Source organism: Dipodomys merriami, unplaced genomic scaffold (assembly GCF_024711535.1).
Source record: "Dipodomys merriami isolate MVZ:Mamm:240054 unplaced genomic scaffold, mDipMer1.0.p SCAF_34, whole genome shotgun sequence".
Taxonomy (NCBI): Eukaryota; Metazoa; Chordata; class Mammalia; order Rodentia; family Heteromyidae; genus Dipodomys; species Dipodomys merriami.
Window position 1 is genome coordinate 13,528,048 of NW_027204937.1, and position 13,641 is coordinate 13,541,688.

A 13,641-nucleotide genomic window follows, 5' to 3' on the forward strand; every position below is an offset into this window, starting at 1 on the left:
TGGCCGAGGTGTCCAGCAAGCAGCAAGGCTGTGAACACAATCCCCAGAGCCTCCCACCACACAAAAAAGGCCAACTCCATGTATACTTATGGTCTCAGCTACTTGAAAGGCTGAAGTTGGAGGATCACTTGAGCTCCAGAATTCAAGGCTAGGGCTGGGAAGGTGGCTCAGTGGTAGAGTGCTTGCCTTGCATGCTCGAGGCCCTGGGTTCCATTCCTCAGCACCACATAAGCAAAAAGAAAAAAGCCGGAAGTGGCACTGTGGCTCAAGTGGTAGAGTGCTAGCCTTGAGCTGAAGAGCTGAGGGACAGCGCCCAGGCCCAGAGTTCAGCCCCCACGACCGGACCCCCCCCCCAAAAAAACAAACAAACTCAAGGCTATCCTGGGCAGCATAACGAGATCCTATCTCAAAAACAAAATGGAACGAGGCACTGGTGGCTTATGCTTGTAATTCTAGTTACTCAGGAGGTTGAGATCTGAGGATTGTGGTTTGAAGCCAGCCCAGACAGGAAAGGAGATTCTTCCTTTTCCTTCTTTCCTCCTGGTCCTGGGGCTTTAACTTAGAGCCTGGGGACCATCCCTAAGCTTCTTTTGTTCAAGGCTGGTGCTCTACCATTTGAATCACAGCCCCACTTTTAGCTTTTTTTTGGTCGGTCATGGGGTCTGAACTCTGGGCCTGGGTGCTGGCCTTCAGCTCTTCAGCTCAAGGCTAGTTCTCCACCACTTGAGCCACAGCTCCACTTGTGGCTTTTTCTGTCTTTTTTTTTTTTTTTTTTTTTTTTGCCAGTCGTGGGGCCTGAACTCTAGGCCTGGTCACTGTCCCTCAGCTCTTCAGCTCAAGACTAGCGCTCTACCACTTGAGCCACAGTGCCACTTCTGCCTTTTTCTGTTTATGTGGTGCTAAGGAATCGAACCCAGGGCCTCATGCATGCAAGGCAAGCACTGTACCACTGAGCCACCTTCCCAGCCCCACTTGTGGCTTTTTCTGTCGAGGACTCGAACCCAGGACCTCATGCATGTAAGGCAAGCACTCTACCACTGAGCCACCTTCCCAGCCCCCACTTTCAAATTTTTTTTTTTTTTTGTCGGTCGTGGGGCTTGAACTCTGGGCCTGGGCGCTGTCCCTCAGCTCTTCAGCTCAAAGCGAGCGCTCTACCACTTGAGCTACAGCGCCACTTCCAGTTTTCTGTTGGTTTTATTGGAGATAGGAGTCTCACGGTCTCTCCTGCCCGGGCTGACTTTGAACCGCGATCCTCAGATCTCAGCCTCCTGAGTAGCTAGGATTACAGGCGTGAGCCACCAGCGCCCGGCTCCCCACTTTCAAATTTTTGATGGTTAATTGGAAGTTAAGTATCTCATGGACCTTTCTGTCTGTGATGGCTTGGAATTGAGAGCCTCAGATCTGAGCCTCCTGAATAACTAGTTTTAAAGGCATGAGACACCAGCACCCAGGTCAGACAGTGATGTTTGACTCAGGTCTCAGAGAGAATCCCTATCACAGAAAGCTGGCTGGAACCTGCCCAGATTCTAAACCCAGCAGCACATATATGCTGAGTTGCTCAGCAGAATCTGAAGCCCCAGAGACTCCAAAGGCTGAGTTTTCCCTGCGCTCTTAGTCTCTCATAATACAACCAATATGAACGACTATAACCTTTACAAATATTGAGACGAAACTTATTTTTAATAAATTGGTAATTTGGTAAATTAGCCATTCAGCAAATTGCTCATTTGGCCAATTGACTTCTGGCAAGCATGTGTTTGGCAAATTAACTTACAGTGAATTAGTCTACTTCTAATTATCATACATAAGAATGCTCATGTTCCTAAGGTAATAATTGATCTGTCAAGGATATATATCCCTGGTTTTGCAATTTGTTGTTCTCAAACCTGAAGGAGTTCATTTTGGATCTTCTCTGGCTACTCACCTACGACATCTAAGATCTATTAGTCTCTCCTCCCCTCCCTTTGGAGGAGTTTCACCAGAAACTGAATGGTTCATTTTTTAACTTCAGTTCTGCACTGAGCAAGTGCAACAGCTCCTCCTTGTGGACACTTATTATATATGCAGCCTCTATATTCAGAGTTACATCAAGACTATTTTGACATGGTAAGACAGACTAATTCAAAGAAATGTACTTTTTGCCTGACTTATGCAACTGTAATCCCATTGTACATTAACTTTCTAATAACAAAACATTTTAAAAAGCTGGGTGCTGGTGGCTCATGCTTGTAATCCTAGCTGTTCAGATGGCTGATATCGAAGGATTGAGGTTCAAAGCCAGCCAGAGCAGGAAATTCTATGAGACTCTCATCTCCAATTAGTCACCAAAAAACCATAAGTGGAGCTGTGGTACAAAGTGGTAGAACGCTAGCCTTGAGCAAAAGAACTCAGGGACAGTGCAACAGGTTCTGAGTTCAAGCCCCACGACTAAAAAAAAAAAAAAAGAGAAAGAAAAAAAGAAAAGACTAATTCAATCAATCAATAGACATTTCTCTTCTTCTTTTGTCTGTGCTGGGGCTTGAACTCTGGGCCTGAGCGCTGTCCCTAAACTCTTCAGCTCAAGGCTAGCCTAGCACTTTACCACTTGAGCCACACCACCACTCTGGTTTTCTGGTGGTTAATTGGAGATAAGAGTCTCTAGGCTTTGAACCTAGATCCTCAGATCTCAGCCTCCTGACTAGCTAGGATTACACGCGTGAGCCACCACGCACGTCTTTCTTCTTATTTTTTTTTTTTTTAAGACAAGGTCTTTCTATGTAGCTCAGGCTGGCCTTGAACTTTCAGTCAGATTACCGAGTTATAGTCAGATAACTCAGTTTCTTTGTCATCACGAGCTGACATCAAACCAAAGGGCAATGTGGAAGCTTCCTGTTCCCACTGCCTCTGACACCATTAACTATTACTAAATAAACATAGAAAGATTCTAAACTGGGCCAATATTGAAAGAGCTGGGGCCTGGAGGAGTTCATCAACATAACTAAAGCTAACCCATTTTGTCACAATTTTTTTTTTCCCAGTCATGGGGCCTGAACTCTGTCCCTCAGCTCTTCAGCTCAAGGCTAGTGCTCTACCACTTGAGCCACAGTGCCACTTCTGGCTTTTTCTGCTTATGTGGTGCTGAGGAATTGAACCCAGGGCCTCATGCATACAAGGCAAACACTGAATCACCTTCCCAGCTCCTGTCCAAATCTTTTTTTTTTCTTTTTTTTTTTTTGTCGGTCGTGGGGCTTGAACTCTGGGCCTGGGCACTGTCCCTCAGCTCTTCAGCTCAAGGCGAGCGCTCTACCACTTGAGCTACAGCGCCACTTCCGGTTTTTCTGGTGGTTTATTGGAGATAGGAGTCTCACGGTCTTTCCTGCCCGGGCTGGCTTTGAACCGCGATCCTCAGATCTCAGCCTCCTGAGTAGCTAGGATTACAGGCGTGAGCCACCAGCGCCCGGCTCCAAATCTTTTTTTTTTTTTTTTTTTTTTTTTTTTTGTCGGTCGTGGGGCTTGAACTCTGGGCCTGGGCGTTGTCCCTCAGCTCTTCAGCTCAAGGTGAGCGCTCTACCACTTGAGCTACAGCGCCACTTCCGGTTTTCTGGTGGTTTATTGGAGATAGGAGTCTCATGGTCTTTCCTGCCCGGGCTGGCTTTGAACCGTGATCCTCAGATCTCAGCCTCCTGAGTAGCTAGGATTACAGGCGTGAGCCACCAGCGCCCGGCCCAGCTCCAAATCTTTTCAATAGCCTGGTCCTAGTGGTTCATGCCTATAATCCTAGCTACTCAGGAAGGTAAGATCTGAGGACTGAGCTCAGGCAGGAAAGTTTTATCTTTACATAACCACCAAAAGAAACTCAGAAGTGCCGAGCCCCCATGAATCACACCTGTAATCCTAGCTACTCAGGAGGCCGAGGTATGAGGATCAAGGTTCATAGCTACCCAAAAAAGGCAGAAAAGTATATGGTATGCTTATCTCCAATAAACCATTCAGAAAAAAAAACTGGAAGTGGCGATGTGGCTCAAGTGGTAGATTGCTAGCTTTGAGCACAAAGATGCTCAGAGACAGCGCCTGCGCCCTAAGTTCAAGCCACTGGACTGGCAAAAATGAAACAAAACAAATCCTAGAAGTAGAGCTGTAGTTCAAGCATGTACACGCATGCATGTGCGCATACACACACACACAATTTATTCAGCCATTGTGTTCCAGACACTGGGCTGTTAAAGAAATGGAGCAATCCTTGTTCCTATACTGGAGTTGCTCAGAGGTTGGGAGGAGAGAGATATTCACTTATTCAGGAAAGTAATAATGCAGTGTGGAGTCCTCCCTGCCTCCATCCCAACACGGAAGGATGCCCTAATATATGCTTGGGACGGTGCTGAGGATGTAGGGATAAAGACCAGGACAGTTACCCAGGAATTTTGCACCATCTATGTAAAGGGCTTTTGGGAGGTTAATGCTGTCATTGAGGGACAACTGGAGGCTGCCATCTGATAAGGGTTAAAGGGAGGGTCCAGGAAGGCCTGAGAAGAAGAAATACTTAAGCTGAGAGCCTTGGGAGGGAGAAAGTGGCTGTGTTTTCCAGGTAGAGGTAGGTGGGAAGATCTGAGGCATCTAACCCAGTCTCACTGGGGTTAGATTGAACTTCCTATCATGATTCCACTGCTAGGTCATCACAGGATCAATGCCAGAAACTGATCTTTACTTAGGTCCCCCTCGCTCAGCTCCTCCTCAGATAAGAGCTGCTTGGGCTGTTAATCAGAGGGTTTCAACAAGCATTACTTCTCAATATACAAGGCCCACATACCCATCTGTACCTATGGGACTAAAACAATCTGATAATGCAGTGACAGAAAAATATGGCTGATACATTCCTTCATTCCCCAATCTTTTTTTGTGCTGTTTCTGTTTTTTGTTGTTGTTGCCAGACATGGGCACTGTCCCTGAGCTTCTTTTTTTTTTTTTTTTTTGTCGGTCGTGGGGCTTGAACTCTGGGCCTGGGTGCTGTCCCTCAGCTCTTCAGCTCAAGGCGAGCGCTCTACCACTTGAGCTACAGCGCCACTTCCGTTTTCCTGGTGGTTTATTGGAGATAGGAGTCTCACGGTCTCTCCTGCCCGAGCTGGCTTTGAACCGTGATCCTCAGATCTCAGCCTCCTGAGTAGCTAGGATTACAGGCGTGAGCCACCAGCGCCCGGCTTGTCCCTGACCTTCTTTTGCTCAAGGCTAGCACTCTACCACTTGAGCCACAGCACCACTTGAGGCCTTTTCTGTTATGTGGTACTGAGAATCAAACCTAGGGCTTCATGCATATTAGACAAGCACTCTACCACTAAGGCACATTCCCAGTCCTGTTCCTGTTTTTTTGTTTTGTTTTGTACTGGTCCTAGGCACTGACTCTGAGCTAAAGGCTAGTGCTCTACCAATTGAGCCACAGCTCTACTTCTTGCTTTTTGGTGGTTAACTGGAGAAAAGAGTCTTATAGACTTTCTTGCCTGGGCTAGCTTTGAACCATGACTCTCAGATCTCAGCTTCCTGAGTAGCTAGGATTAAAGGAATCACTGGAGTCTGGCTATGTGCTGAATATTTTTTTAAATTATGATTTATTTAATGACTTCTTCTTTTTGTTAATGTGGTGCTGAGGAATCAAACCCAGGATCTCATGCATGCTAGGCAAACACTCTACCACTAAGCCACATTCCCAGCCTGTGCTGGTAATTTTTTTTTTTTTGTCAGTGTAGGGCTTGATCTGGGCCTGGGCGCTGTCCCTCAGCTCTTCAGTTCAAGGCTAGTGCTCTACCACTTGAGCCACAGCACTACTTCCAGTTTTCTAGTGGTTTATTGGAGATAAGCGTCTCATGGACTTTCCTGCCTGGGCTGGCTTTGAACCTCGATCCTTAGATCTGAGCCTCCTGAGTAGTTAGGATTATAGGCATGAGCCACTAATGCCTGGCTGAGCTGTTTTTTTTTTTTTTTTTTTGGGTCCGGTCATGGGGCCTGAACTCTGGGCCTGGGCGATGTCCCTTAGCTCTTCAGCTCAAGGCTAGCGCTCTACCACTTGAGCCACAGTGCCACTTCCGGCTTTTTTCTTTTTACTTATGTGGTGCTGAGGAATCGAACCCAGGGCCTTGAGCATGCAAGGCAAGCGCTCTACCACTGAGCCACCTTCCCAGCCCCCTGAACTGGTTATTTTTGAGGTAGCATCTTGCTTCTTGTCTGGGTGTGAGCCTGAAGCATTATCTGCTTATTTTAGTCTTCCCTTTGTAGGCGGGATGACAGGTATGTACCCCCACCTTTCTTAGTCCCAAGTAGCTAGGATTACACATGTGAGTAACTAGTTGTCCTCACTTCTCTCCTCTTCCTATTCCTCCTCCTCCTCCTTCTACTTTTTTTTTCTTTTTGGTCAGTCGTGGGGCTTGAACTCTGGGCCTGGGTGCTGTCCCTGTGCTCTTTAAGTTCAAGGCTAGTGCTCTACCTTTTGAGCCATACTGCCACTTCTGGTTTTCTGAGTGGTTTATTGGAGATAAGAGTCTCACAGACTTTTTCTGCCCAAGCTGGCTTTGATCCATAATCCTCAGATCTCAGCCTCCTGAGTAGCTAGGATTACAGGCGTGAGCCACTGGCACTTGGCCTCCTCCTTCTTCTTGCAGGAACTAGAGCTTGAACTCTGGGCCTCACACTTGCTTGGCTTGTTTCTTTAGCTGATACTCTACCACTTGTACCATTCCTCCAACCTAGCTTTTTGTTGGTTGTTTTAAGGATGGAATTTTGAGGACTTTTTTTTTTGGGGGGGGGGTCTGGGCTGGCCTCAAAATTCAATCCTCTAAGATCCGAGTCTCCTGAGTAGATAGGATTACAGAAGTGAGCCACCAGCACCTGGCTTTTTTTTTTTTTTTTTTTTTGCCAATCCTAGGCACTGTCCCTGAACTTCTTTTGCTTAGGCTTTCTCTATTTTTATGCCTCCGTTTCTACTATTCTTTCCCCAGAATGTCCTCCTCTGCATCTTTCTACCTTCCAAACTCTTTCCATTCTCCAATGCTCAGTCCTCTTTCCTTGTCCCTTCTTATTGACTACAGAAAGGTCTCTGAATCACCATAGGAAAAAAGAAGGAAATCACACCCTTTGAATGTCTGCTGTGTGCTGTGTTGAGAATGTAAGTCTTACAAGTCTCTCAGGCTGCTTTGAGTCAAGGTAGCTGTGTAGCCATGAGAAATATACTTAACTCCCTGTGTTTTATTTTGAAAAACATAAATACCACCATTCTTTCGTCACCATTCATTCACTCAAACATTTTCAAACCTGGTATATGCTCCAGGCTTTGTACTCATGGTGGTTTTGAGAATGAAGCAAAATGATGTATGGAAAATGGCTTGCATCTCCGGCCCTCATTGTGTGAAATGTATTAATACTGTCATTATCCAGTTTAATTTCCTATAGAGAGGACATTCCTCAGAGTGGTTTTTTTTCCCCTTCTCTTTTTCCTCCTCCCCCTTCCTGTCCTTCTCCTCCCCCCCCCAACCCGGATTGAAGCCAGACCTCACCAATGCTAGGAAAGTGCTCCACTCTAGTCCTAACAGTGTGACCTCTTCCACCATAAGAGGCTTGAACAAGAGGCAGCTTTTAATCCAGGCAGATTGTTTTATTTATGCCAGTAGCCAGTACTGTTGCTTGCATTCAGGACCTGGATGTTGTCCCTTCGCTTTTTTGCCCAAGGCTCCTGCTCTATCACTTAAGCCCTATCTTCACTTCATTTTTTTTTTTTCTGGTTAATTGGAGATAAGAGTCTCACAGATGTGTCTGCTTGGGCTGGCTTCGAACTATGATCCTCAGATCTCAGCCTTCTGAGTGTGTAGGATTATAGGTGTGAGCCACTGGCATCTGGCTAGATCCTAAGAAAAGTTAAAGCACCATCTGGTTGATTCAAAGCATGACTATGACTGTCATATCCTTAAAAAAAACTGCTGAGTGTCATGGGCTCAGCATCTTCCACACAGGATGTAGAACAACAGGCTCTGTGATTGAGGGAAGACTCTGAGGCCTAATGTGCCTTCTATCACCTGGAGGTGGCCTCCTTACCTTCATACTGAACTTCCAGATGCATCGTGCCCAGCACCTTCAGCACACAGTGCACGATGCTGGGGTGTGTCGTTCCGATGATTTCCTGGTGAGATAAACAAGAAGACAAGGTGGCTGTCCTTTAGACCTTGTACTCCTGGAATGAAACACCAACTTCCAAATCAACAAGTGCTATGGTGAGGGATGGAGGGAAGAACCAAACCAAACAAGCCCCAAAGAGTGACAGGGGAGCTTCCCAGGTTTCTACTGAAGCATCCCAGGTTTGTACTGAAGCACTAAGCTGAAGCTACCTGGTCAATGCAGGAACCAGGTTTGCAGAAACAAGAATCAGTCACTTCTTCTCTTAGGAGCCTCACCCATCAGCTAACCACTCTTTTCTACCTCTTCCTAATTTATTTACACTCAGCTCATGGGCTCCTGTGAAGGCTTAGAGGCTTGGGGAGTTTCAAAGGAAAAGGTATCACTACTACTGGGCACCAGTGGTTCATGCTGGTAATCCTACTCAGTAGACTGAAGTTTGAGGATCCAAGTTCAAAGTCAGCCTGGGCAGACAAATCTAGGAGACTCTTATTTCCAACTAACAAGCAAAAAGCCAGAAGTGGTAGAGCAGCAACCTTGAGTAAAAAGTTAAACCTTGAGCGTGAGTCCTAGTATAGGTCGACAAGCGCATGCACGTGCACACACACACACACACACACACACACACACACACACACACACACACACACAAAGAAAAAGAAAAAATCATTAGCTCTCTGTACATCATCTTTATAATGACAATAAAAAAGTGAAACAAGGGCCTGGGAAGGTGGCTCAGTGGAAGAGTGCTTGCCTTGCATGCATGAGGCTCTGGGTTCAACTCCTCAGCACCACCTAAGCAGAAAAAGCTGGAAGGGGCACTGTGGCTGAAGTGGTAGAGCGCTAGCCTTGAGCTGAAGAGCTGAGGGACAGTGCCCAGACCCAGAGTTCAGGCCCCATGACCGGCAAAAAAATAAAATAAATAAATAAATAAAGCTGGGCATTGGTGGCTCACGCCTGTAATCCTAGCTACTCAGGAGGCTGAGATATGAGGATCATGGTTCAAAGCCAGCCCAGGCAGGAAAATCTGTGAGACTCTTATCTCCAATAAACTACTCAGAAAACTGGAAGTGGCACTGTGGCTCAAGTGGTAGAGTGCTAGCCTTGAGCTGAAGAGCTGAGGGACAGTGCCCAAGTCCAGTTTAAGCCCCACAACTGACAAAAAATAAAAATAAAAATAAAATAAATAAATAAAATAAATAAAAATTTAAAAATCATTAGTAGGAGTCACAGAGAGCTGTCTATGAGAGGAAGGTTCTAGATTCACAAAACAAAAGAAAACAAAACAAAAAACCAAATTCTGTATTTGGATATAGCTTGGCTGCTTTTCAGATGGGCACTTGGTAACCATCAAGGTCTATCAAGTTAGTAAGCAAACCCTAACTCCTTCCAAGTCAAGGTGAGTTTTCCCTGCCCCTCCCCCCCTTTTTTCTTGTCAGTTGTGGGGCTTGAAGTGAAGGCCTGGGTGCTGTCTCTGAGCCTCTTTGTGCTCAATGCTAGTGGCTCTACCACTTGAGCCACAGTGCTACTTCTGGTTTTTCATTTTTTATTTAAAATTTTTTGTTTATATGGTTCCACAAATCGAATCCAGGGCCTCATGCATGCTAGGCAAACATTCCTCTACTCTAAGCCACATTCCAATTTTTCTTTTTCTTTTCTTTCTTTCTTTCTTTTTTTTTTTTTTTTTGTTGGTCATGGGGCCTAGTGGTTTATTGGAGATAAGAGTCTCACGGACTTTGCTGCTCAGGCTGGCTTTGAACTGTGATCCTCAGATCTCAGCCTCCTGAGTAGCTAGGATTACAGGCGTGAGCCACCAGGGCCTGGCTTTCATCACTGTTGAGTTTAGTGGCACTACGCATATTCACAAGTTGCTGTACAACCTATGCCTCCTACTGGCTCCACTATTTTTTCCTCTTTTTTTTTTTTTTTTTTTTTTGATAATGGGGCTTGAACTCAGGGACTGGGCACTGAATCTGAGCTTCTTTTGCTCAAGGTTAGCACTCTACTACTTGAGTCACAGTTGCCACTTCTGGCTTTTTGTGTTTCTGTGGTACTGAGGAATTGAACCCAGGGCTTCATGCATGTTAGGTAAGCACTCTACCACTGAGCCATATTCCCAGCCCCTCCACATTTTCTCTTTTGGTTATCCTTCCTCCTAGAGATCACCTATTCTATTCTATTCTATTCTATTCTATTCTATTCTATTCTATTCTATTCTATTCTATTCTATTCTATTCTATTCATTTGTGTGTGTGGAGGTGCTCAGAACCTTATTTGTCTGTTTGTTTCTTCAAGGCTGGGACTCTACTACCACTTGAGCCACAGCTCCATCTTCTGGCTTTTTTTTTCTGGTTAATTGGAGATAAGAGTCTCATGGACTTTTCTGTCTGGGCTGTTTTTTGTTTTTTGTCGGTCGCAGGGCTTGAACTCGGCCTGGGCGCTGTCCTTCAGCTCTTCAGCTCAAGGCGAGCGCTCTACCACTTGAGCTACAGCGCCACTTCCGGTTTTCTGGTGGTTTATTAGAGATAGGAGTCTCACGGTCGGTCTCTCCTGCCCGGGCTGGCTTTGAACCGAGATCCTCAGATCTCAGCCTCCTGAGTAGCTAGGATTACAGGCGTGAGCCACCAGCGCCCGGCTTTCTGGGCTGGGTTTGAACCATGATCCTCTCAGATTTCAGGCTCCTGAATAGCTAGGATTACAGGTGTAAGCTCCTTCTCCATTCATATAAAGAAGGAAACAGTCTCAGACAAGTCAAAGTCAAGTCTTTCCTACTACGAATTACTCTCTTCATTTCACAGGAAGGAAACAGAGGCCAGAGATGTCAAATAGCTCCCAGGCTGTCTTGGCTGAGAATCCTGCCCTCCCCAGATAGTCAGATCAAAGCCACTGAGCATCCTTAAGCATGAGGTCTTCCCATGGCCACCACACATGTCCCAAATATGACTTCACTCAATTGCTAGGACAGAAGCCAACAAGGAAAAAAGGAAGCAGTTCTAGTTCCACAAGTGGTGATTTGGCCTGTCACTTACACACTGTCTACACATGCACCCTGGCTCTTTCCCTTTAATCTTTTCTGCAGACTTCTCACTATCCTTGTTGCTTGTCACAATCACTTTGAAGTCTGCCTTAAGTAAACAGGACAAATCACTCTGCTGGGAGGCATGAACCCTGTGACCCACCTGGGCCTTCTAGAAGAGACACTGACTGCGGCATGAAGGGCAGACATGCTGGGGGAGGCTGAGCGAAGGTAATTATAAGACTGGTGTGGCTGAATCAGGACCCCAGGAGCACACAGCCTTGGCTCACCTGGGCGGTCCTGAGGGTCTGCAGGGACAGCTGCTGAGCTTTGGGAGACACGCAGGGCAGCAAAGCTATTAGACCTTTATATACTTGATTCTGGTACTTGGGGTTTCCATGTAGCAAAGAATCCAACAGAACCTGCACTTCCTCCTGGGTTTCTTCTGACTTAGACTTTGCAAGAAATTCTGCTATGGATCGTACACCTGGGAAAAAGAGAGAAAATGTTAAATTGGATGTGATTTATGAAAATCACCTCCACTGAAGATTGCATGATAGAGAGCTGGGTGCCAGTGGCTTATGCTTGTAATCTAGCTACTTAGGAGGCTGAGATCAGAGGTTCAAGGGTTGAAGGCAGCCCCAGCAGACAAATCCAAGAGATTTTTGTTGTTTTTTTTTCTCGGTCATGGCCTGAACTCTGGGACTGGGTGCTGTCCCTCAGTTCTTCAGCTCAAGGCTAGCGCCCTACCACTTGAGCCACAGTACCACTTCCGGCTTTTTTCTTATGTGGTGCTGAGGAATCGAACCCAGGGCCTCAAGCATGCAAGGCAAGTGCTCTACCACTGAGCCACCTTCCCAGCCCCAGCTTTTAGTTTTTTTCCAGGTTGTGTCTTGTTTTTTTTTTTTTTGGGTCCGGTTGTGGGGCCTGAACTCTGGGCCTGGGTGCTGTCCCTCAGCTCTTCAGCTCAAGGCTAGTGCTCTACCACTTGAGCCACAGCGCCACTTCCGGCTTTTTTCTTTTTGCTTATGTGGTGCTGAGGAATTGAACCCAGGGCCTCAGGCATGCAAGGCAAGGGCTCTACCACTGAGCCACCTTCCCAGCCCGTCTTGTGATTTTTGCCTGGGGCTGGCCTCGGTCTGCAATCCTACTTATGGCCTTCCACATAGTTGGGACCACAGTCCTGGACCATCATGCCTAGCTTATTGAGATAGAATCTTGCTTTTTCCCTAGGCTGGCCTTGAACAATGATCCTCCTGATCTTTACCCTGCAAGTATCTGGGCTTATAGTTATGAACCTCTGTATCTGGTGATTCATTCCATTTTACAGATGAAGACATTGAGGCCATGGAGGAGACAGAAGGGAGAATCCTTATGAAAGCACAGGCTGGGAAATGCTTTGAAAATGGGCTGCCTGGGGGTGCCATTGTCTTTGCATGCCTCAATCAGAACATTCCAAATTCTGGAAATTACTGGGTTGTTTGCTTTCTCATCAGATGGTAAACTATTTGAGAACAGGGCCTGTATTTTACTCATCTTTGTATTCCTCCTCCCTTTGCCAATACCTGAACTATCATAAATAATCAATAATTTTACTTCTAGGGTTATTCACAACTCAATTTCACACAAGATTTTTGGCAGCAGTGAAATCGATCTTTGTTGCAGATTTGTGAAAGAGAACATATTTAAAATGGAGAAGGACTTCTAAAAACCACCACTGAGAAGTTTGAGCAAATGATGTATCAGGAAAGCCATAAATCCAGTCTTCCGGTGGTCATGTGGACAGAAGCTAATTGAGTCCACTGTACTAAATGCTTCTTCCTGTGTAGTCCCTTGCTGTGTGACAGATTCCCCCACAGCACAGCAGGGCAAGGAGTAAGGATGCAGCCTCCCCGCCCCTCCTGTCATACACAGTACCCACCATAGCTTTCACAAATGAGCTCCTTGTACTTCCTGCCAGAGTTTGCGATAATCTGAAGGAGTTTGATGGATTCCTTCTTGTCCTCTTCCTTGATCTTCTCCAACCCAAGGATTTCCAAGAGTGTTAGGGCACCTCCAACCTCAAGAAATTCTACTAGGTACCGGTTGCTGTGTATGGAGGGGTATGGGGAAGAGTTAATGAAACCTGTCAGGTTGCTTGCCCCTGACCTTCAAAGGGTTCCAAGGTTCTTTCTTCAACTTGGCCTCCTATCAAAGCAATGTCCATAGGAAAGTGATATAAAGTAGTACTGGATTCGTGTGTGTGTGTGTGTGTGTGTGTGTGTGTGTGTGTGTGTGTGTGTCTGTCTGTCTGTCTGTCTGTGCCAGTATTGTGGCTGGAACTCAAGGCCTTGCAACTCTTGCTTTTGTTTTGTTTTATTGTTGGTCCTGTGGCTTGAATTCAGAGCCTGGGTGCTGTCCCTGAGCAATTTTGCTCAAGGCTAGCAGTCTACCACTTTGAGCCACAGCTTCACTTGCAGTTTTCTGGTGGAGATAAGTGTCTCACAGACTTTCCT

The 13,641-nt window shown here is 46.1% G+C and overlaps 1 protein-coding gene across 3 annotated transcripts in view; it reads right to left on the reverse strand.

Moving 5' to 3' along the window:
- Positions 1-13,641, reverse strand: part of LOC138803419 (armadillo-like helical domain containing protein 1) — a 40,714-nt gene that overhangs the window by 3,503 nt on the left and 23,570 nt on the right. For all 3 annotated transcript variants that reach the window (XM_069987391.1, XM_069987390.1, XM_069987392.1), the window contains 3 exons: positions 13,068-13,234; positions 11,437-11,633; positions 8,053-8,137 (listed from right to left, as the gene is read on the reverse strand). In XM_069987391.1, the coding sequence (XP_069843492.1) occupies positions 8,053-8,137; positions 11,437-11,633; positions 13,068-13,234 (449 nt within the window). The remainder of the gene's footprint in view (positions 1-8,052; positions 8,138-11,436; positions 11,634-13,067; positions 13,235-13,641) is intronic.